The sequence below is a fragment of the Leptonychotes weddellii genome, chromosome 15 (assembly GCF_054177405.1).
Source record: "Leptonychotes weddellii isolate Sample4059 chromosome 15, ASM5417740v2, whole genome shotgun sequence".
Classification (NCBI taxonomy): Eukaryota; Metazoa; Chordata; class Mammalia; order Carnivora; family Phocidae; genus Leptonychotes; species Leptonychotes weddellii.
In genome coordinates, this window is record NC_138383.1 from 12,016,165 (window position 1) to 12,038,205 (window position 22,041).

Genomic DNA, 22,041 nt, shown 5'->3' on the forward strand with positions numbered 1-22,041 from the left:
TCTTTTTTTTTTTTTTTAATTAAATAAAAACATTTTTAAAATGTTCTCTTCTTGATGTGGGGGGGGCGGGAGGGTAGCTAGAGCTCCCCTCAAGTCTTGGTGGGCACTTAGGGCAACCAGTGTCCCTGAGTCTGGGGGGACACGGTGGACCCTCCAGGAGAAGAGGGTCAGGCAGGGTGGATCCTGTGCTGGGCAAGGTGGGTTTCTCTGGCTTCAACCTGGCTTTAATCGGGTTTCCGAGTGCTGGGCGGTGCCGTCCAGGTGTCTCTCTTCGCGGATGGGCTGGAAGGTGGACAGGCCACCCCAGGGCTGCGGTGTGGGCATCCGGGCAGCGAAGCAAGCCTGGCCTGTCTTCAGAACCTTGCAGGGTGGGAGCCAGACAGACGGAACCATAGCCTCGGGGGCCCTAAGCTGCCTGGCTGGCTTTCTAAGGCGTCCAGCCTCCTTTGCCCTCCAAATTCTGAAATGACTAAGAAATAAAGGAGGGCCAAGTACCCCAATGACTGGGAAAGCCGGCCAGGAGAATGTGGCTCCAACCAGAGGCCAGATGGGACCACGCCACCTAATTTCAGGCACAGCAGCCGGCCACCACTGTCCCCAGCCACCAAGGAGGAGTGAGGTCAGGGTCAGCGAGAGGGACAGCGTGACCCCTCTGATCAGGGCAATGTCGACATCCCGTCACAGGCCCCGGCCAGTCACAGCGGACGTCCACCGTAAGCCAGGACCTTCACCCCCGCAGACGGGCACCGGCGGGTTGTCAGCCCTACGCTCTTGGGAGGCACGGAGAGGGGATGATTGGTATCCTCCCCTGGTTCTACCCGAGCGGCCGCCCAGGGGCCTTTTAACATCCAAGCACACGTGCCCCTGTCTTCCAGGACCCAGACTGCGGGTTTTCCTCCTACAGCCCCAGGCTTTGGCGCTCCTCCTGGAACCTAGAGGCACTAAACTCTGAGCCTCAGGAAGGCCTTTCTCACCCTGGTCCCAGCAAAGGGAGGGCGAGGTACACCGTCCCCACTCTGGGGGCAGCAGGAACCCCTCCCAGCATGTCTGAACTTTCAACCCCGGCTTTTTGACCCTCTTTCCTCCTGCCTGAGATGGGTACGTGGGGAAACTGAGGTCCCGGATGAGCCACCAAGTACCGGGGCCGGGGGAGTTCAGTCCCCCACCCCCACCAACTGAGCCCCTGCCAAGCTCCAGGCCGATGGCCCCACCAGCCTGAGCCAACGCCACCCAGCACGAGCCCCATGTGCCAAAACTTCCCTGCCTCCTATTTATTCTTAGTCCTCAGGAAACCGGCTCAGCACGAGCTTTGCAGCCGTTCTGGTGGAATCCCATGGCAGTCTGAATGTAGGGGCAGGGTACGGCCTCCAACGTGGGGCTCACGGGGTCACGAGTCTGCCAACTAAAAACTCTGCCACCCTAATCCGCAGCGTTAGATCCACAAGAACTGACACAAAAGGGGCCCCCCCATTCTTCCCTTCACTTACATCACTCAGAGCAGGCTACCAGCATAACGAAAAACCCCCACTCGTAGCATGGCTTAATGCAACAGAAGCTTCCTTCTCACTCATGTCAAGTCCAACCAACGGGGCGGGATGGGGCGTGCTGTGCTTCACACGTTCAGAGGTAAAGACCCATCCTGTGGAGGCTCACTCAGCCTCGATATAGGCTTCCCACGTCGCCCTGGCATGGACATCCAGCAGCCCGATGGAGGAGACAGAGGGCAGGTGATCTTGGGAATAGGGGAGTCTTGTGGGGACATTTACTTGACCAGGAAGCTGTGACTTCCCCTTCTGCTCATGTGCCGTTGGCCAGAACTCAGTAACGCAGTCATGCCTCTAAGAGCCAGGGAAGATGGGAAATGTAGTCCCACCCAGGGGAAAGAAAACCGGTTAGGCGAACAACTGGCCAGTCTCAGCTCCCTGGTCTATGTCTTTCAGTACCTCCCTCTTTTGCCTCCCCCACCACCAATCTTTGGGGGAATGCGCCCTTGACACTAATACTTTGGGACTGCATCCACCTCTGTGTGGCCTGAGCCCTCCTTCAGCGCCAGTGGGATGCCTGGCCTCTTCTCTGCTCCAGATGCCCCATCTGTAAAATGGGCCCAGGCTCCCTTCTCCCGAGGTTTGGAGGAAGAGGCTTGCACCTGCGCCTTGACCCAAACGAGAACCACGGAATCACTGGACATCACGCCCAACAGCAGGGGTAGGCACTTTAGGAATTATCTCATTTGAGGTATTCATCCTAGAAGAGGAAATAAGCCTAAAGAGGGAAGGAGGGACCAAGGAAGAATAAGCAGGAGGAAGGAAATCCTTTTTGAGGATGTTCACCAGGATCATGAAAGGGAGATGCCACTGGCCCAGTGGTTCTCAAGCAGGGGTGATTTTGTTCTCCGAGGGACACCTGCCAGTGTCTAGAGACATTTTTGGCTGTCACAACTTGAAAGGGGGTGGTGCTCCTGGCATCTAATGCGTGAAGGCTAGGGATGTTGCTCAACATATCACACCTTCACCCCACACGCCAGGAATGATCCGGTCCAAATGTCAATAATGCCAGAAACCGTGCACCGGCCTGATTCTACAGCGAGGGAGACTAAGGCACTGGTGGGTGAGGTCCCTGGCGCAAGATCACCCGCGAGGTTTTGGTATTTGCATCGACGCTGTGGACATATTAGGAAAACTCATCCGTTTATTTCCAGGATTTCCTTTCCCTGCGACACTTTCTTTTTTTTTTTTTTTTTAAAGATTTTATTTATTTGAGAGAGAGAATGAGAGACAGAGAGCACGAGAGGGAAGAGGGTCAGAGGGAGTAGCAGACCCCCCGCCGAGCAGGGAGCCCAATGCGGGACTCGATCCCGGGACTCCAGGATCATGACCTGAGCCGAAGGCAGTCGCTTAACCGACTGAGCCACCCAGGCACCCCAACCCTGCGACACTTTCTGATTGTTGCCTTTCTCCTCTTCGCTTCTGAGCCAGCAGTTTGGGTAACAGATAGGTTGTGGCAGAAGGAAATGGGAAAACATCCACCTGTCCTGGGTGAGGGTGGGGGGTGCCTGGGTTTGGGGTCAAAAGGCTGACTGAATCCAACCAAACAGGTCACCGGAGAACAAGCCCAGCAACCCAGCCCAGCTCGAGGCTGGGCCGCACCCACCCGGCAGCTGCAGGGACGGGGCCCGGAGCCGGAAAGACCGACTCACTGGCAGGCAGCACTGGGCTAGGCCCCCAACATCTCAGAGCCCCCCGTTCCATCCTCCTGGGTCAGATGAGGAGGGGGCGCTTCCCTCCCAGGGTTATTGGAAGAATGAATAAAACTTAAACGAGGAAAAGTACATAAATACCCCAACTCAGCAAGGAGAATTAACAGTGAGCTTTCGGGAGCGTTGGCTTCTCCAGATGGACTGTTCTAGAACAGCCCTCAGAGGTGGTGCTCTGAGAGCCAGGCCCGCAGGGTGCCGTGCCCACTGCACTTTGGTTTGGGAGACACCTGTCATCCAGCCGATCCAACACAGTGCAGCGCCCCCAGGAAAGGGCTCCTGTCGCAGCCGCTTCTCTGGCTGAAGCCCATTCATTTCCCCCCTCAGTGGTCTCCAGGCCACCAAGTGGTAGAGGGCACAGCTGCCACACGGCTCCTGCCTTCTTCGAAGCTTCTGCAGGCCCCCAAACCTTACTAGGGCCTTTCCAGTTCCTCACGGGCCATGCAGGCTGCAAGAGCCCAGTCCTGACCACTTTCAGGTGCCCCCAGGCTACACGAGAAGGTCTGGGGTATCCTAGCATGAGGCTGGCACAGAGGAGCAGCCTGGGGTGGGGGTGGGGGGTGGGGGGGAGGGGAGGCCTCCTTGCAGGGAGCTCAGAGCCAGCACGTGGCTTCAGCTCCCTGCACTCGTTCCTAATATAGCACCCCTGGCTGCCCAGCCCTAGACATGAGGGGTCGGGTGAGGGACTGAGGGTAGGAGAGTCACTCAGGGACCTTAGAATCCAAAGGGGGAGATGAGGCCCATACACCTGATACAGATATTTTTAAACTTGCCGCTTCCAACAAAACTGCCAATACAACCTCAGGAACAGAAGTCTGTGGTCAGAGAAGGTTATGAACTCATGTCCTTGGACTCGTAATAGCAAGAAAGGGAAGTGAGGGGGATGCTGATGCCTCCAGACCATTATTCCTCCACCTTCCTGGAGAAAAGCCTTCTCTGAGGGCCTGGGGTAGACCACCCCGAGCTCCTTCTCCTCACTGTCATCTCTCAAACACCTTCCTGGCCACTCCTTCACATTCATCAGAGGCTTCACCTCTGCACCCCACATCCTGCCACCATCAACATCCATGGGGCCAACCACCCCAACTCCCTGGTCTCACAGTTCTCCTTCCTTCGCACCTCTAAAGACTTTTGTCTCCAACCTGGATCTTGGCAGCACCCGACCGTCCCCCCGCCCCCTGTAATCTTCTGGGACAGCATCCTCCTCTGCCCACAGCTGCAAATGCTCCGCTCCTTCTCTCCCTTACCACCACTCTACCTGTTCTCCAATCTCTCAAGCCCTCCAGGGCCTTGACTGCTCCATATTCTCCCAATACATCAACCTTCCTGGTTGCAGGGCCATCAAGAGTCATCATTCAAACTCATCCTTGCCAATGCCCTCCATTCCCTTGGTCCCTTTTCGTTCTACCTTTTCCCCCTGGAAGACCCCAACCCTCCTAATCTCACCTTCCACCTTCTCCTGCACCTGAGCTGCAAGGTGATGCCAGAGAAAATCAAGCAAATTGTAAATCAGCACATGTGTAGGAAGATAGTGACCTCCAAGGCCTCCAAGGATGTCCAAGTCCTAATCCCTGGAACCTGCAAATATGTCGTTTTACGTGGCAGGTGTGATTAAAGTAAGGATCTTGAGATGGGGAGCTGTTCCTGGATTAGCTGGGTGGACCCAGTGTCATCACAAGGGTCCATCTAAGGGAAAGAGGGAGGCGGCAGAGTCAGAGGAGACATGATGGCAGAAGCAGAGGTTAGCATGGCACCATCATGGGCCTCAAAGACGGAGGAGCTTGTGGTCCCCTGGGCTCACAGGATGGAATTGGGGGCAGCAAGCCTGATGCAACAGAGGGTCCGAATTGAACAGTGCAGGGAGGCGGATGAAGTGGTGGAAAGAGGTTGGACCAATTGCGTGGAACCGTGCTTTTTTATAGTATCTTAAGATCAAACGCCCAAGGCCATGGCGCAGCCTAATTAAGGCTGAGCTCAAAATTAGATCAGCACGTTGCCAGGGAAGACTTACTCAGCCCCCTCCCAGGTGTGCCCTGACCCCAGCTCCAAATGAGGTCCACCTATGGGAGATGTTTTCCTTCCTTCCCCTAGTTATGTCTGGTCTTTCTTGGGAAAAGAGCAGTCATTTGGGACAAACGAAAACTGGTTCATCTGGATAAGTAAAATATAGACAACTCCCGTTTAGCTGAGTGTGGCATATCTAAAGATTGTAGAAAATGTTGGATCTCAGGGGGCCGCTTCCTTTTGAACTTGACCACAGAGGTAACAATGATGCTTTCCTGGGGTGTCCCTCAGCATCTTGAGGCAAATTAGCCATTGGTCCAAGCTGTTCTGGGTTTGCCCCAGCTGCCATTTCTAATGTCCCTATGGCCTTAAACCACATAGAAAGGTCCTCTGGATCATCTGGTGGGGTAAATTATTTGAGTTTCTGTCCCCTTCTTTCAGTCCATCTGTCCACCCAGCCATCCATCAGTCATTCAGCAAATGTATATGAAGATCCACCCTGGACTCAAATGTGGGGGTGTTCTCTGAGGGCACCCAGAATGAGTATATGATACAGCCTCATTTTCTCTACCCTCCAGAAGCTTATTGCCCATCAGAGAAGCGGATCCATTTGTGGTCCGTAAGTAATAATAATATCACTAGCCATCCTGGATATGACTGCCTACTCTGTTAGCTCAGGTAACAAAATACCATAGACGGACTTAAACAACAGGAATGTACCTTCTCATGGTTCTGGAGGCTGCAAGTCTTAGATCAGGGTGCCAGCGTGGTGGGGTTCTGGGAAGAGCCCTCTTCCTGGGTTTCACCGCACCGAGTCCTCACGTGGCAGAGAAAAAGAAAGAACAAGCTGTCTGGTATCTCTTCCTTTAAGGACACTAATCCCATCATGGGCCCCATTCTCGTGACCTCATCTAATACAATCACCTCCCAAAGGCCCCACCTCCAAATACCATCACACTGGGGTTTGGGCTTCAACTTCTGAATTGAGCGGTGGACATAATTCTGTCCACAGCACCTGGCACAGGCTAAGCTGGTAAAGAGCGTTATCCCTGATGCTTGCCAGCTCCCCAGCCAGACATCACTGCCCTCATTTAAGATGCAGGAGGGCAGCTTAGAGAGGCTGATGAGCCCAGCCCAGGACAGCGGAGCAGGCTCTGATCCGCGGCTGGCCACGCCATCCCTGGCAGGCTGGTTCCCCAGGGCGCCCTCTTCCCCCTTGCCCTGGAAAGGGGAGGGCCCCCCCCGCAGCAGCTGCGGATATCTCCCAGCCCCGGCTCCCAGCAAACGCCAGCATCCACTGAGCCCCTTCCCCGGCCCAGCAAGGTTCTGGAGAGCCGCACATATGCCTGGCAGTGGCCTCAATGAGCAGAAAAGGTCTGTTTGGAGGAATTTTAGGAAACGGGGCTGGGGGGCTACGACTTACCTGCAACCCCTGGAGTTGCCCACATGGGGCCGATTTACACAAAGACGACTTCAAGAGGAAGAGGCCATACATCTTTAATGCTCTGCTCCCTGGGGTGGAGGACTCAGGACCCCCCATGCTGCACAAGCCTGCCCCCCACTGAGGCCAGGAGGTTCACTGGGAACAGAGGCAGGGGGGCAGGGAGAGAAGGAGAGCGGAGATGAGGAAGGTTGAGGGCGGAGCTCCGGCAGATTTACCACCTGGATGGGGAGGCTGGTTTGCAACACGAAGGGTGAGCGGTAACTGCCCTCCGCCGGCCTGTGGCTTCGGACGGGAGGCCTCAGCTCAGCACTGGTGCTTGGTCACTGGGCAGGCCTGGCTTGGCGCATCCTCTCTCTAGGCTGCAGCTTCCTTTTCTCGGTCATGACGGGGTTCAGGGCACATTACTCCAAAATATGGCACCTTGGCATACTGAATAGTTTAGGTGGAAGGAATTCGAGGAACGGCAGGTGCCAGGACCCCCGCCCTGCCCGTCTGCCCTGAAGCAGGACCTGAGACCCTCAGGTGGGAGTTGTCCTCCCTCTACCCGGAGGAAAGGAGCTCCTGCATCCCCAGGACCCCAAGAGGGACCTAAATAGACCTCGCTGTTTCCCCAATTTACTGCACTTAGTTCATAGCCTCTTGTTTTCCTGATATCTTTCACCAACTTTCTGCTCTTCATCCCACTGTGCATCCCAGTGCATAAAAACACAGTGTGAACCGTTCCTTCGGGTCTTTGTTTCCTGAGCCAAGGCTCCTGTGTCATGGAAAACTTATAGCGAATAAGTGTGTATGCGTTTCTCTTGTGACAGGAGCCTGAGCTGAGAACTTAGAAGGGTAGAAGGAGAGGATACTTTTGCTCCCCCATAGCCACAATAGATCCAGACCTCTCCTCCCATCTCCAACCATCACTTCAGAGTTTGGGCTCTGGGTTCTGAAACCTGGCTTCACCATTTGCCTGCTGTGTGACCTTGGACAAGTTGCTTCGTGTCTCTGAGCCTCTGTATCCTTATCTGTAAAATGGATGTCATAGTCTCAACTCACCTCATGGATTGGTGTGAAGTTTAAGGGCAATGATGTGGAAAGGCTTAGCACAGCACATGCTATATAGTAAACACTCCCTCAAGATGCACTGTTCCTATGATTATCGTTATTATTAACAGACTGTGATTCCAAGGCTGGATGCCTCTGAGAGTTTCTGCGCACACAGGAAGAGTATTTCTGTAAGCTGTGGCAACCTGAGGCCAGGATCTTGAAGCTCAAAACCCTGCCCAGCTCAGGGATCTATTCCTGGCCCCACATCAGCCTCTTGGATAGACCCCCAAAGAGACAACTGGTCAACTGATAAAGAAGAGATGCAGAACACAGGAGAGGTGCAGGGGCTCGAGCCCCGGGGGGCACATGGTCAGGCAGGACTCTCTGGGGTCCGTCCCAAACTGTCCTCTGTCCTCTGCTGGGTCCACACACCATCAGCCTCTTAATAGTCAACCCACTGCTGTTCTTTTTTACTTAAATATATGTATTTTGTAAATGAAAACATAACTGGCAAATCTTGAATAGAAGTAAAACTGAAACAGTAAAATGAAACCAGAACTACAGTCAGGTCCAGCTGGATTCTTTGTCCTTTCCAGGCTATTCTTTGATTAGCAAGCATTGGAAAGGTGTCCGAGACTTACTAACCCCAAACGGAGCTTTCCTTCCGCACCCAGTTGGAGGGATGCGAGGAGAACTGAGAAGGAAAAAGCGGGGGCGCCTGGGTGGCTCAGTGGGTTAAGCGTCTGCCTTCGGCTCAGGTCATGATCTCGGGTCCTGGGATCAAGCCCCGTGTTGGGCTCCCTGCTCAGCGGGGAGTCTGCTTCTCCCTCTCCCTCTGCCCCCTCCCCCACACCGTGCACTCATTCTGTCTCTCAAATAAATAAAATCTTAAAAAAAAAAAAAAAAAGCAAGCAAGCAAGAAAAGGAAACAGCGTTCCCACGCTGGGCACAGTGCTGGGTAATGCCAGGCCCAGGAGCCACCGGAAATCTTCCTGCAGTTCGGGGATGTGCTAGGGCTCCAGAGTTCCTGGCAGGGGATCCTCAAGATGTCCTTAGGCAGGATCCTGAGTCCCCCAAGCCTCCAGGACAAGGACCCACTCACACCCGCCCCGCTGGTGAGAGCACCAGGCTGTGGCACCTGTGTCCCCCAGGGTCCCCTGCCCCCACCCAGCAGTGTCCCCTGCTCCTGCAGCCCAGAACAGGCAGATTCCCACACCCCTAGTGTCCCTGGGGCCTACCCCTCAGTGCCTCCCACTCAGGTATCCTGAGCTGCCAACTGTGGAGGTCTCAAGTCACCATCTAGAGCCTTCTCTCCTGGTCCCTCCTTGAGGTATTTCAGGTCCCAAGAGGGAAAAAAAGCTCTGAAACCTGAGGAGAAGCTATCCTTGGTGACACGCCTGAGATGTGCATTAATAGAAGCCTCCCTCAGGCCCCTGACACGTCTGGGCAGCTGCTCAGCCCCGTCTGGTGTCCCTCAGCCCCGAGGCCAGCCCCCTCTGGCTCAGCCGGACACACTAAACTTAGCTTCCACCCCCCAGCTCGATCATCGCCGCCACCTCCCCAGCCTGGCCACCACCTGCCTGGGAGACACTGCCACCAGACCGTGGCCCAGGGCACCCACTCTTCCGCCACCACCATGTCCCAGACCCAAGCGCCGAAGGTCCGCACCACCCTCTTCTGCATCCTGGTGGGCGTCGTGCTGGCCTTGGTGGCCGTGGTGACCGACCACTGGGCCGTGCTGAGCCCCGAGGTGGAACACCACAATGCTACCTGCGAGGCGGCCCACTTTGGCCTCTGGCGGATTTGCACCAAGCGTATTGTCATGCCTGACAGCAAGGACAAGACCTGCGGACCCATCACCCTGCCTGGGGGTAACGTACCCACTCTCTGATCCCATCCCCACCCCCTGCCCTTCCTCACCGCCCCCCGCCCCGGGAAAAGGTGCCTGTGGGAAAGAGGGCAGGTGTCCCTGCCTCAGACCAGAAATGCCGCCCAGCCCTCTGTGCCCAGGGAGGAGGATCTGAAGTGCGTGTGTCATCCTGGAGGCCAGAGCCGGCTTGTAAACTGAGGGCGTTTGTCTCTGGCTATTTCTGTCTTGCTGAGGCTCCCGGCTTTTCACCCCGAGCCCAGGGCCGCACAGGTGGGACCAGAGGCTCAGGAAAGAATCCGTGGCTCTACCAGACGAGAGGCTTGTGCTCTCCCCAGCACAGACAGGCTAAACGGCCCGAAGTCCTCGGGCTGAAGGGACCCGTGTGGCGGGCACGCTCATTCCGCAGCCTCCAGGCTGGGCGTGAGACAGGATCAGCCACACAGTGTATACGGCGTAGGGCAAAATGGAAACGCAGGGCTCCTTGTGATTATTCTTAAGAGTTTCAAGATGGCAACAGTGAAGCCTGGAGCCAAGTGTGGGGCCCTTGCCTGACTGCAGAGGCCACACACCAGTGAGGCAGGACCTGGTTGTAGACCTGCTTTTTGTCAGAACCATCACTCCTGTGCATTCTCCTAGCTCAGACCCCTTCAGAGCTGGGAAGCATGTCCTCCTGCTCAAATTTAAGTGCATTCCTCAATCCCCGCCCCCATGGGACTGAACCGCACATCAAAGGTGAGCTCCTTGTCAGGAACACCTGGTAGGAGGGTGACCAGTCTATTCTGCAAATGAGGAGCCCTCCACATTCATAGCAGACAAAGCCCATGCTGAGGAAAGAGCCCTGTGTGGAGAATCAGAGGTCTGGGCTCCGTCATGCATGGCCCACGACCCCCCCTCCCCCTCCCGCCCAGTGACTCTGGGGTCAACAAAGCCCATACAGCTTCTGCTGTCTCCTGTAAAACCCAGTGCTTGGGCTCAGCAACATCAAGTCCCTTCCAGTGCTTAACCAGTGTCAGTGTGAGGTGGTCGTGGACCAGGGTGAGTATAGTGACCCACCTGATTTTCAGAATCATTCCCTCTGTGATCAGACTGGGTGTTCCTTGAACCCTGCCTTTCAAGGAAGTCCGTGCTAAGTCCCCAGAGATCTTGCAGTCTGTGTGTGGGACAAGGGAGCCCAAACTCCATTCCTCTACTTCTCTTCTTCCTCTTCTTTTCCCTCCTGCTGGCTCTAGAAAACTCCTGCCTTGCTCATTCCCGCTAGATACATGGAAGACTCATAAATACCCAGCTGTCTTAGAAACACTGAGTCCCCGGGCTGAGGGCTTTAACAGACATGGACATGTGCTTTTGAAGGGTATCACATAGCTCACAGGCCCACGCTCCTCAGCCAGGGCCGAGCACACCCGTAAACAAATGCATCGTCCAGCCAATTTCCATGGGCAGGGCAGGGCAGGGTGAGGCAGATTCTCTCTGGACCGTGCAAGGGAATGCACTGTTATGGTCCTGTCCACCTGTCCTCAGAAGCACCTGCCTTTTAAAGTCTGGTGAGTTTATAGAGCAGATGAGCAGGGAGGCGAGGCAAGTCCATACAAGGAAGAGACAAATGAGCAGGAGGTTAGCTGTAGAGGACCAGCAGGCATGGTTTGGCCTTGAGCCTGACCAGAGTCTATCTCTATGGCTTCTTGCCCTGGTCCAGAGTGAATCCTCCCTCCCACACTTGCAAGCCCTGCCCTACCCCGCCGACAAGCTTTCGGGGAGATGTATTCTCTGGGAGACTGGGAGATGTATTCATTCCAAGCATTTTACAAAATGTGATCTGATTACCAAACTAACTGAGCAAAGACTTCAGTGGTCCCACATGACAAAGGAAACAGACTTTACAAAATTAAGTCACTCAACAACATGTTCCTGCCTTCCCTCTCCTTTCTCTGCAGATGGACACCTTTTTCCTTCCCCACCCACCTTTCCTGTGCTCTGTGGGATTACTCCTTGCTGCAGGGAGGAAGAGAGTTCATACATGTTCTCTCGTTTATTATTAACAGGAGTCATAACCACAAACCCAAATCTAGTACCATCTGCCAAATATTGTTTTCAGTGCCTTCCATATTTTTACTTTGAATGACATCAGAAGAAAGGGCAGAGTAAGAATCTCCAAAAACCCTCTTCTCCATAAAAACAATGAGAACTCTGGCAAAAATGGCCAGAATAAACTTTTTCAGAACGCTGGAAATTAACCAGTCTTGCAGCAATCCAGCGAGGGCTTCTTTGAGAAAACTAGGTGAATCTCAGTAAGAATGGTGGAGTTTTGGGGTGCTTTAACTTGCTCTATTCCTGTTCCCCCCTCCCCAACTCTGTCATAGCCTTGAAAACCAACAGCCTGCAAACAGTGAAAATTTAGCAGCCTGGCAGCCCCCAAAGGGGACGGATGGGACCAGATCTCTTTCAAAGCCTCATTCCCAGAGAACTGTCATTATTTGATCTGTCTGGTGGTTTCCTGGAAGTCCCCACTTGCAAGGCTGTCTTTATTTGACCTGACGCTGAGCTCACTCAGTGGAAACAGTCTTTTTCCCAGGGGTCATTTGTCAAAAACAATGAGAAACAATCACTTAATAGCACAGCTCCTGAGGCAGTATCCAACAGTCAGGGCAAACAATAGGCCAACCAAAAAAGCTAGAGAATGAGATGTCCATAGGTGGCTTTGAAAAGCTCCAACATATTCTGGAGAATTTAGGCCTTGTGCATGCAGAGCGCTGTATGGTATATAAGGAAAGGCCTGAAAAGGCCCTAAGCTCTCACCTTGGGCTGATCTTGAGGCTGTGGGCAAGCAGAAAATGAAGGCTAAGGCAGAAATGTAGGATGTTTGGTGGAGTGCTTAGCTCTCTGCTTAGCACAGAGCCCCTCAGTAAAGACTGGGAGATGTATTCATTCCAAGCATTTTACAAAATGTGATCTGATTACCAAACTAACTGAGCAAAGACTTCAGTGGTCCCACATGACAAAGGAAACAGACTTTACAAAATTAAGTCACTCAACAAACAATGACAAACAGCAACAAGAACAAACCCTAGGGAAAGGTGGGACTCTGATTTCCAGAGTTGCTCATTATATTGCTTAAATATTCCAGCTTTAAATTTAAATTTTAAGTTAAAAAAAAAATCACAAGACATGCAAAGAAGTAAAACAGTATGGCCCATACATAAGGGGGATAAAACCAATCAATAGATCCTTAAGAAAGCCCAGATATTGGACTTACAGACTTTAAATCAGCTTTTTTAGATACGTTCGAAGAACTAAAAAAAAGTCTAAACAACTAAAGATGAGAATGATGTCTCACGATAGAGATTATCAATAAAGAGATAGAAATTATTGTAAAAGGACCTAATAGCGTGAGTCAGGCCCTGTGTTGCACTCTGCACTGGGCATGGAGCCACTTAAAAAAAAATACTTTGGGGCGCCTGGGTGGCACAGTTGGTAAAGTGTCCAGCTCTTGGTTTTGGCTCAGGTCATGATCTCAGGGTCATGAGATCAAGCCCCACATTGGGCTCCATGCTCAGCACAGAGTCTGCTTGAGATTCTCTCTCCATCTCCCTCTGCCCCTCCCACTTGTACTCTCTCTCTCTCAAATAAATAAATAAATCTTTAAAAAGAAAACACACACAAGAAAATAAAAGTACCTAATAGAAATTCTGGAGCTGAGAACTATAATAATTGAAATGGAAAATTCACTAGAAGTGTTCAATAGCAGATCTGAGCAGGTGCAAAAAAGAATAAGTGAACTTGAAGATAGATCAATTGAGATTAGCTAGTGTGAGGAATAGACAGGAAAAAAAAGAAGAAAAATGAACAGAGCCTCAGAGTCCTGTGTGATAGTATCAAAGGTACAATATACACATAATGGTGGTCCCAGAAGGACAGGAGAGAGAAAGGAGCAGGAAGCAGAAAAGCAGAAAAATATGGCTGAAAAGTTTCCATTTTTGATGAAAAATATTAATCTACAAATCCATGGTGCTTAATGAATTCTAGTAGGATAAATCCACACCTAGACACATCATGATCAAAACTGTCAAAAGATAAAGACACAGATTCTTGGAAGCAGCAAAAAATGACTCATCACATACAAGCGATCTTACTAAGGTAGGATTCACAGCGGATATTTTTCCAGAAACCATGGAGGCCAGAAGGCAGCAGGATGACAAATAGAAATATATATATTCTCATCTAATCCTCACAAAACCCTCTATGAGGTCATACTATTACCATCATCCCATCTCACAGATAAACGAAATGAGGCACAGAGAGGTTGAGTAACTTGACCAAGGTCACACAACTACCATGGCAGAGCAGCTAGAGTTCATATCCCTAAAATTCACCTTCTTGGTCACTACATTATACTAGTTACAACAACCCAGTAAGGAGGCTCTCATTCTTCAGGTGGTTCTCATTCTACTTGTGGGAAAACTGAGGCTCAGAGTGGCCTTCCCAAAGCTAACCTTCTCACAAGTTCAACAGCCAAGTCTCAAATCCAGAGCCCCTGTTCTCTCCAGTCCACTGCCATACGGTATCCCCCACTGTACATACATACTGATCCAGGCAGACACACAAGAGGCCAACTTTTGACATGACATGGTTTAGAAGAAGCTCGACCAGGACCTGGTTCAACAGAGACTTTTCAAAGTCCCATTCAGCCATAGAATGCTGGGGGCTCTGAGGACATAAATTGTCTAATTTGGTTTTTCCCACCGACCCAAAGAGTTTTAGAAGAACTGTCATGCAAAGATCAACATCTGAGGTCAATTCTAATGTCTTCAGAATAAAAGTAGGGTCTTCCCTCATTGTCAGGAGAGGTTGTCTGTCTGAGAGCCCAAGTGAATCACATCCCCTGCCCTTGGGTTGGACAGAATGTTGTCTCTCTCCAGCTCTGTCTCTTTAGGCTAAGGCAGCAGACTGCCCCAGTACCCTACTTCCCGTATGGCTCATCCTCTCTTCCAGAACCTGGTGCAGGAATTGGAGCCATATGAAGGAACATCATATTATGGACCCCAAGAATTTCAGGGGCTCCCTTTCCCAACCACATGAGCTAATGTTAGAGACCCAGGCCATAACCAGACTTCTCCCCCTCCCCTGCCATTGAACAGCAATGCTCTGACCCTCTGGGCTGGGGTCTTGGGGATTTCTTCAACCCATTGGATGAAAGTCCTCAATCAGAGTGGTAGGGGGAGACAGAGCCCAGAGAAACCACTATTGGGAGCATCAAGAACTTCTTTTACAAAAAGGGTGAAGACAGCCCTGCCGTTGATGCAAGTGACAAGTAAGCGAAATATTTTTTCCAACCCCGAAGTCACTAGCTCCCTTGGTTTTGTGTAAAACAAGGTATTTTTTGAAATATATTAAAGTCTGCATCAACCAGCACTGGGTACACTGCTACATTCTCAGTGATAACCCAGAAGCATCCCCTAATCGTATAAGTTACCCCAACTATCAGAGAAAACCTGCATTAACTCAAGTTCAGGTTGGAGTTAAACACGCCTTCTGTTTTAGTTCTTTGAAACTGGCACAGTTAGATATAGTTCCCTTAACCAGAATACTTGCTTACCCAGAATACTCCAACCCGAGTCAAGCTCAATAGCTGAGTTCACCATATTATTTTTAAAGATTTATTTTTGTTTATTAGAGAGAGAGAGAGCGCAGTGGGGAGGAGCAGAGGGAGAGGGAGAGTCTTAAGCAGACTCCACGCTGAATGCAGAGCCACACATGGGGCTCAGTCTCATGACCCCAAGATCATAACCTGAGCTGAAACCAAGAGTTGGACACTCAACTGACTGAGCCATGCAGGTGCCCCAAGTTCACCATATTTTTTAAGGAATAACCCTCTTAAGTTTTTAGACCACTGAGTCTTCTGACTGTTTATGACAGACATTTCTGAAATACAGAAAAATAGAAATACAAATATTAGAGTCACCATGAGCCATTTGCAGAGACAAAGGAGGCTGGAGGAACTTCCAACTTCCTGATTATTGGTCCCAGATCATCACCCCGACATTGGTATCTCCACTGACTTGATCCAGAGCACTTGTTTCTTCTGCCCAGTAAAGGGGCTATAATCCTTCAAGACCAAGCTCTAAGCCCTGAGCTTTGTGCAGCTGTAATGGAAGCCAGGGAATGGCATGGAAGGATATCCGAAAGGCAGAAGCAGGAAGGCTCAGAATCTCCACAGTTGTCACCGAGCTGTCACTGCCTCTCTCCTCCAAGCCCCTCGCCTGTGACTAAGTGGCCCACACCGGGCCCATCTCTGATGTCCTTCCTTTTTAAGTTGCTCTTGATGCTCAGTGTACCCAGAACCCCCAGACAAAGGGGCAGAAGCGAGGTCTGCCCACCTCAACAGGAGCAGTCTTGAGTGACACAGGCAGATGCCCGGCTTGATTTTTCCCGAATGAGCATCTTGTTGGTGCTGGACATGTCTGGAATGACACCTGGGTCTGACGTGCCCCCACCCCTGCTGGGGTCATCAGGGACCACAAAGGGGCTTGTGGTCCTCCATGGGCAGCCTTGGGGCCCTAGAGTAGATGTTACCCCCAGGCTCAGGGCCGAAGACGCTGGCCTTGCTCATGTGCTAAGTTCAAGAGAGGGGACCGGGTTGGCCCATCCATTCTCGCGCCCTACGTTCAGCCACATCAGAGAGAAGCTGAGACTTCCAGATGCCCTGTGTGGGAATCCCACCCACTGGGTGCCCCCCATCCCACACAATGTGCTATCATTTAATAGGGGAGGAGAGGGAGTAGGAGTGTCCCTGGGTCACTGAAGGGGAAAATCTCCCCCAGAAAATCCACAGGCTGGCTTCCCCAGACAGGCAGCCTCCCACCACTGACTGAGCTAAGACGGTTTTCATGCAAGCGGCGGTTTGTCGGGATGGAGTCCGCCACTGATCTCGGGGGGCTGACAAGGCAAACACTAACTACGTGTGCGAGAGGGGCTCAGCAGCCCAGAACTGCCAAACAGCGATGTTTTGGCCAGGCTCTGATGGGCCTTTTTCTCACGGCCCAGAGGCTTTTAACTCATGGGTTGCGAGGAGTCGGGGAGGCAGCTGACTGTGAAATATACCTGAATCCAGTCAATTCTTTTCAGAGGGTTTTCAATGACAACCGAAATTGGCCCTTAAAGAATGAAACAGAAATGTTCCTTTGTCCAGAGGGAGACGCACACGGAGACTTAACGACATCGCACAAGCCATTCAGAAGCAGTGATTCAAGAGAATCTATAGCTAATAATCTAACAAATAGAAGAGGGTTGCATTATGCTTTAAAATAGCACCGGAAGCTGTGAGAGAGAAAAGAGCAGCATTAATTCTGACATCATTGCTGGCAGTCAGACACCCCAGGTAACTCTGCTCAAAAGGAAAGTGATTTAAATATAGACGCTCAAAGAGAAGGCTGTTTACCTCGCAGAACAGTCACTGCTGCGAACCCAGGCTCGTCCCCAGGGGTCATCTCCTTCTCCATCATGGGAGCTGAGCAAACCTGACACTGGGGGAGGGGAAAGGAGGGGCGGCCATAGGCTTCAGTGGCAATAAGATGATTTAGGTCAGACAGAAGAAAGCCTGCAACCCAATGAAAGCTGTGTCTTTGGCAACATCTCCGGCGCATTTCCAAAAGAAAGCGGGCATCAATAATCAGGATCATTGAAATACAGCCTGAAAGTGAAGAAACGAATGCATAACCTAGACGCCATCTAAACTAGGAGTGGAGGTGTTTCCTACTGAGGGTCATGGACCCACAGGAAGAAGAAATCAATGGAGGGCCTCACACAAATAAAAAGCAACCCAATTTAATTTTAAGAAACATAAAATAATATATATTTTAAAACCCCATTCAGCTACTTCCTAAAAACGGAGTAAAGAATATTAAATTGTACTCAATAAGCAGTAAGAATATCCTTCAGTTTTAAAGTATGTCAAGTTACAAGAGAAATTAAGGGAGAAAAATGGAAGAGAAATTATGCCTGAAACTGTGTTTAAAACCAGCATGAATTTCTTTGTTCTGAGTCCTTCCTCTGCGCCCCATCAAATCCAGATTTTTGGTCCTGCTGTTCACAGATCTTCTATGGCTTTCCTGACACTGATCAGGTAGAACAGGCAGCTGACCAGAGGAGGGTTTGTCCGGCCACAGGTGTCAAGGGTCTGATGAAATGACATGATGATCACCCACATTGGGCCCTTGAATGGAAGTTCTCTACCCTGCACTCAAATCCATCCATTTGGCCCACTCAGAAAAGCTCTCTGTGGGGCATTTTAAAAGACCTGGAGCAGGGCTTCCCAAACTGGGTGAGCATCAGAGTCTTCTGGAAGCTTTTGAAACACATCACTTGCTTCCCAGTCACACCCAGTGCATCAGGATGGGCCCGGATACCGATAGGAAACACAGCCCTAGATTTTGGTATGACCAGGCTTTCTCAACCTCGGCCTTAATTCTATGCTGTGTGGGGCTGTCCTGTAGTTGTAGGATGATTAGCAGTATTCCTGGCCTCTATCCACTACCCGCCAGTTACCCCTGCCAAACAGGTCTCCAGACCTTGCCCAACAAGTCCCAGGTGAGAACCACCCTCTGGTCCTTTGTTGACGCTGTTCCCTGCACCCCCTGAGAAACGAGTTGCTGAGCCTCAGTTACCCCATCTGCCTAATGGGCTCAATACCCACAGGACTCTGGCCCTCTTGACTGAGTCGGCCTTTGCTTCCTACAGATCTCCTAGCCTCTTATGAAAGCCCCTCATCCTGCTGAAATTTTGGTCTAAGCGGCGGAGAAAGATGTTTGTTTCGGCCCAGATTCGGGGTTTAGGGAAGGGAGGGCCAGTCCATGGGGCTATCACACCCACCCTCTCTTGGTGGAGCCTGCCAACCCTCTGGCTCAACTCATAGGCTGTCTCCCTCCTTTGCAGAGAAGAACTGTTCCTACTTCAGGCATTTTAACCCAGGCGAGACCTCAGAGATCTTCGAAGTCACTACTCAGAAAGGTGAGCGGGTGGGGGAAGGCAGGGAGGGTCAGGAAAAGTGACTCCTGGCCAGGCTGCTGAGCCAGAAAACCATTTGGCACAAAAGCCCTGACTTCTCCGCTTGCAATGCAAAGCGGCTCCGGCCTGATGCTCTGCGCTCTGAGCCCGCAGCCCTGGGCGGCCGGGCCGTCCTGAGCTCTGGGTCCATCAGGCCTTGAGAGAGCCTGTAAGGAGAGGTTTCTGGGGAGGCCCCGCAATCGTCTTCCTGCCCAGCCCGAGGGAGGCCGGAGTGACGGGGAAATGCAACAGTACCCCAACCCCCTGTGCTGGTCTTCGGGGCTGCTGGGGCAGCTGATCCCCTCCGTAGCCTATCGGTCCCCCCCCCCCGGGGGCGTCAGGGGAGCCGCCCAGGGCTCTGGGAGCACGTGTGCCCCGGGGGCCTTCCGGGAAGCACCTGGGCACGGTGCCGACCCTGCCCAGGGTGTGGGCACGCACGCGCACACGCTCGCTCGGAGCGAGCCTCACGTGCCAGCGCACACGCGAGCACACTCGCTCTGGCAATCTACACGTGTGGTGCGGGTGCACACACACGATCACGCACGGGGCTCTGCAACAAGCCACACTTGCAGCAGCTGCCTGGAGCCCCAGGACAGCCCACCCTCCGCCCGAGCCCGCCCCCGGCGCCCTGGCTCGCAGGAAGCTTTCTGTTCCAGAAAGGTCTGCGGCCACGTGGCTCCCGCCGGCTGCCAGGCCTCTGCGCGGTGGGGGAGAACCTGCAGCTCAGCGCCTACCCCCCGCCGGGAGTGGGAAGGGGGTCTTGTTGCCGTCCTGGCCCCACCCCTTCCCCCCGCCGTGTGACTCTGAGTGAGGGGTTTCATCTCGGACCCTCAGCGTGCTCCCCAGGGAAATGGGCGCAAGGACGCGCGGCACCGGCCCTCGGGCCGCCGAGGGGCCGCCGCTGAGCCGCGGTGCGGCCCCCGCCCCCCTGTCCCGCAGAGTACAGCATCTCGGCCGCCGCCATCGCCATCTTCAGCCTCGGCTTCATCATCATGGGGACCAGCTGCGCGCTTCTGTCCTTCCGGAAGAAGCGGGATTACCTGCTGAGGCCGGCGTCCATGTTCTACGCCTTCGCAGGTAGCGTGGGGGCCCCTGCCCGTGCGGCCGGGCGGCGGGGCAGGGACCGGGGACCCGAGCGCGGCCCCGGGGGGTGGGGGGAGCTCTGGGCAGAGGGCCCTGAAGGTCCCGCTCGGCCCGCAGGCCTGTGCGTCTTCGTGTCGGTGGAGGTGACGCGGCAGTCGGTGAAGCGCATGATCGACAGCGAGCACACCGTGTGGATCGAGTACTACTACTCCTGGTCCTTCGCCTGCGCCTGCGCCGCCTTCGTCCTCCTCTTCCTCGGCGGCCTGGCCCTCCTGCTCTTCTCCCTGCCTCGAATGCCCCAGAACCCCTGGGAGTCCTGCATGGACGCCGAGCCCGAGCACTAGCCCTCCCGGAGCCCCCGCGGGGCTTTCCCCTCAGGAAGCCGAGCCTGGCCCAGAACGTTCTGGAGAGGAGGCGGGAGTTTTACCTCTCCCCGGTCCCACCTACCCCACGACAGCCGCTGCTGCTTCCCTCTCTGAGCCCTTCTCTGGGCTGTGACAGGCTCCCCTGGGAATCCAGCAAGTGGACATGATCCACACCTGCCCAGGGTGGGAGGGAGACGGCAGGGGTGGCAGGTGCAGGGTGTCTGGTGGGGACCCCCTTCCCCTGGAGCTCCAGGTGGTCCTCGCTGAGCCAGTTGTCTTTGATAAGCTGGGTCCAGGTGTCCTCCGTGAGCCCTGTAGGGACCCTGTGCTCATTTATCAGTTCTGGGTGTTGCCTGTGTAAATAGCCAACCCCTCCCTCCTTCTCTGGGACAAGACACACCCTTTCCACTGAACTGAACGTGCCCTCCTTGGTTTCCAAGATACGTGAGGAGCATTTTTTCGCTGGGTAGAATCTGACTGTGTTTGAAATAAAAGCTCTTTGAAAACTTACTTTGCCCTTGCACCTTCCATACAAATTGCTTGGAGTCCTGACCTCGGATGGCCCAGGGGCCCCATGACCCTGAAGGAGGAAGAAAAGCATGTGTCCCGGTCCCCCCCCCCCCCCGCTGCGTGTGTTGAGGACTTTTGTAGGGAGGTGTGGGGATGAGGCGGGGGGGTGATGGGGTAATGGGGTCCTGTTTACCCATAAGACTTAGAGGTTCTGGATTCCAGCTTCGATCGCTGGGCCTGGGATTTTCTTTGGGAGAAACCAGACACCATCTGGCAAGGCAAGGGTGTTAAAAAGAAGGAGGGGTTCTTTCCAGAGCCCCAGCGCGCTGGCCTCCAAGTGCTAAGAGCACTCAAGCAGTGGAACTACACGGTCTGATTTCAGATGCTGGATTTTTGTAGCAGGGAACATCAGGAAGCTGCGCTTAGCAGTTAGACACTTAGGGCCCCCCCACCCCCGGGAGTGTCGAAAGTTACACTTTCTACCTTCCGAAACCGTCCTGGTAAGTCAGACCTGGGGTTAGCGCTCAGTCCTCTGCAGCTGGGGTTGCAAACTACAGCCCGTGGGCCAAACCTGGCCCGCCGTCTGCTGTGATACAGTCCACAGGCTAGGAATGGTTTTTACTATTCCAAATGGTTTTTAAAAAGCAAAAGAAGAATATTTTATGATATTTGGAAAGTATTTCCATTTCAGTGTCTGTAAGTAAAGTTTCACTGGAACTGTCAAAGAAAAAGTCACTCAAGGGCGCCTGGGTGGCTCAGTCGGTTAAGCGCCTGCCTTCGGTCCCAGGGTCAGCTCCCTGCTCAGCAGGGAGCCTGTTGTCCCTCTGCCCCTCTGCCTCTCTCTCTCTCTCTGTCTCTCATGAATAAATAAATAAAATCTTAAAAAAAAAAGAGAAAAAGTCACTCAAGTGGTATAAGGGCATATTTTAATCAGTAACATACTCTTGCAATAGGGCATAAACTGTGACAGGCTGTCTGGCTCGCACTACCTGGCCCTTTATGGAAAAAGTTTGCTGACCCCTGTTCTGGAGTAACCGTACACTCATCAGTCAGCTAATTCACCCCTCGCTGTTCCCATCTGTGATGGGAGAGAAAAGAGACCCATTCGTTCTGCTTAGAACAATTTAAAGGGAAGAAGCATGAGTCTGGGGGCACCTGGGTGGTGGGGGTCGTGGTGGGGCTTGTCCAGATGGCTCCGTGTTGTCTCAGGGGGTTGGGCTGGGCTTGCAGGAGTGGCTGAGGAGCCTGGGGGACAGAGAGCACAGCCCAGCCTGCTTTCCAGCCAGGGGTGGAGCAAATGGCTGGCACACGATTGTGAAAGCAAAAGGGTCAAAGAGAGCAGGGTGACATAAATGTCAGGAAGCCAAAGCCGGGAGCTGCAGAGAAGGGAGGGGGGCAGGTGAGTCCTGGAGGAGGCTGCACAGCCCCACGTGGCCCCACAGCC

The 22,041-nt window shown here is 53.0% G+C and overlaps 1 protein-coding gene and 1 long non-coding RNA gene across 4 annotated transcripts in view; one reads left to right on the forward strand and one right to left on the reverse strand.

Moving 5' to 3' along the window:
- The window catches only part of LOC145717304 (uncharacterized), a 17,958-nt gene extending 5,595 nt beyond the window's left edge, over nucleotides 1-12,363 (reverse strand). Inside the window, exons 1-3 of one of the 3 annotated variants that reach the window (XR_014140432.1) lie at nucleotides 10,608-12,363; nucleotides 6,681-6,836; nucleotides 5,978-6,074 (exon numbers count right to left, since the gene is read on the reverse strand). This is a non-coding gene — a long non-coding RNA (uncharacterized LOC145717304). The remainder of the gene's footprint in view (nucleotides 1-5,977; nucleotides 6,075-6,680; nucleotides 6,837-10,607) is intronic. The other 2 variants (XR_014140430.1, XR_014140431.1) reach the window with 2 other exon arrangements.
- CACNG1 (calcium voltage-gated channel auxiliary subunit gamma 1) lies at nucleotides 8,982-20,597 on the forward strand. Its single transcript, XM_006729527.3, has 4 exons — nucleotides 8,982-9,604; nucleotides 18,529-18,603; nucleotides 19,579-19,716; nucleotides 19,840-20,597. Exons 1-4 carry the CDS (start codon nucleotides 9,136-9,138, stop codon nucleotides 20,064-20,066), a joined length of 909 nt encoding a protein of 302 aa, XP_006729590.2. The 5' UTR covers nucleotides 8,982-9,135; the 3' UTR covers nucleotides 20,067-20,597.
- Nucleotides 20,598-22,041: the final 1,444 nt, after the last annotated feature.

Coding starts and splice junctions, on each gene's coding strand:
- CACNG1 (XM_006729527.3), top strand. CDS start 9,136: ATGTGCATTAATAGAAGCCTCCCTCAGGCCCCTGACACGTCTGGGCAG. Junction 9,605..18,528: donor ACCCATCACCCTGCCTGGGG/GTAACGTACCCA, acceptor CCTCCTTTGCAG/AGAAGAACTGTTCCTACTTC. Junction 19,717..19,839: donor CATGTTCTACGCCTTCGCAG/GTAGCGTGGGGG, acceptor CTCGGCCCGCAG/GCCTGTGCGTCTTCGTGTCG.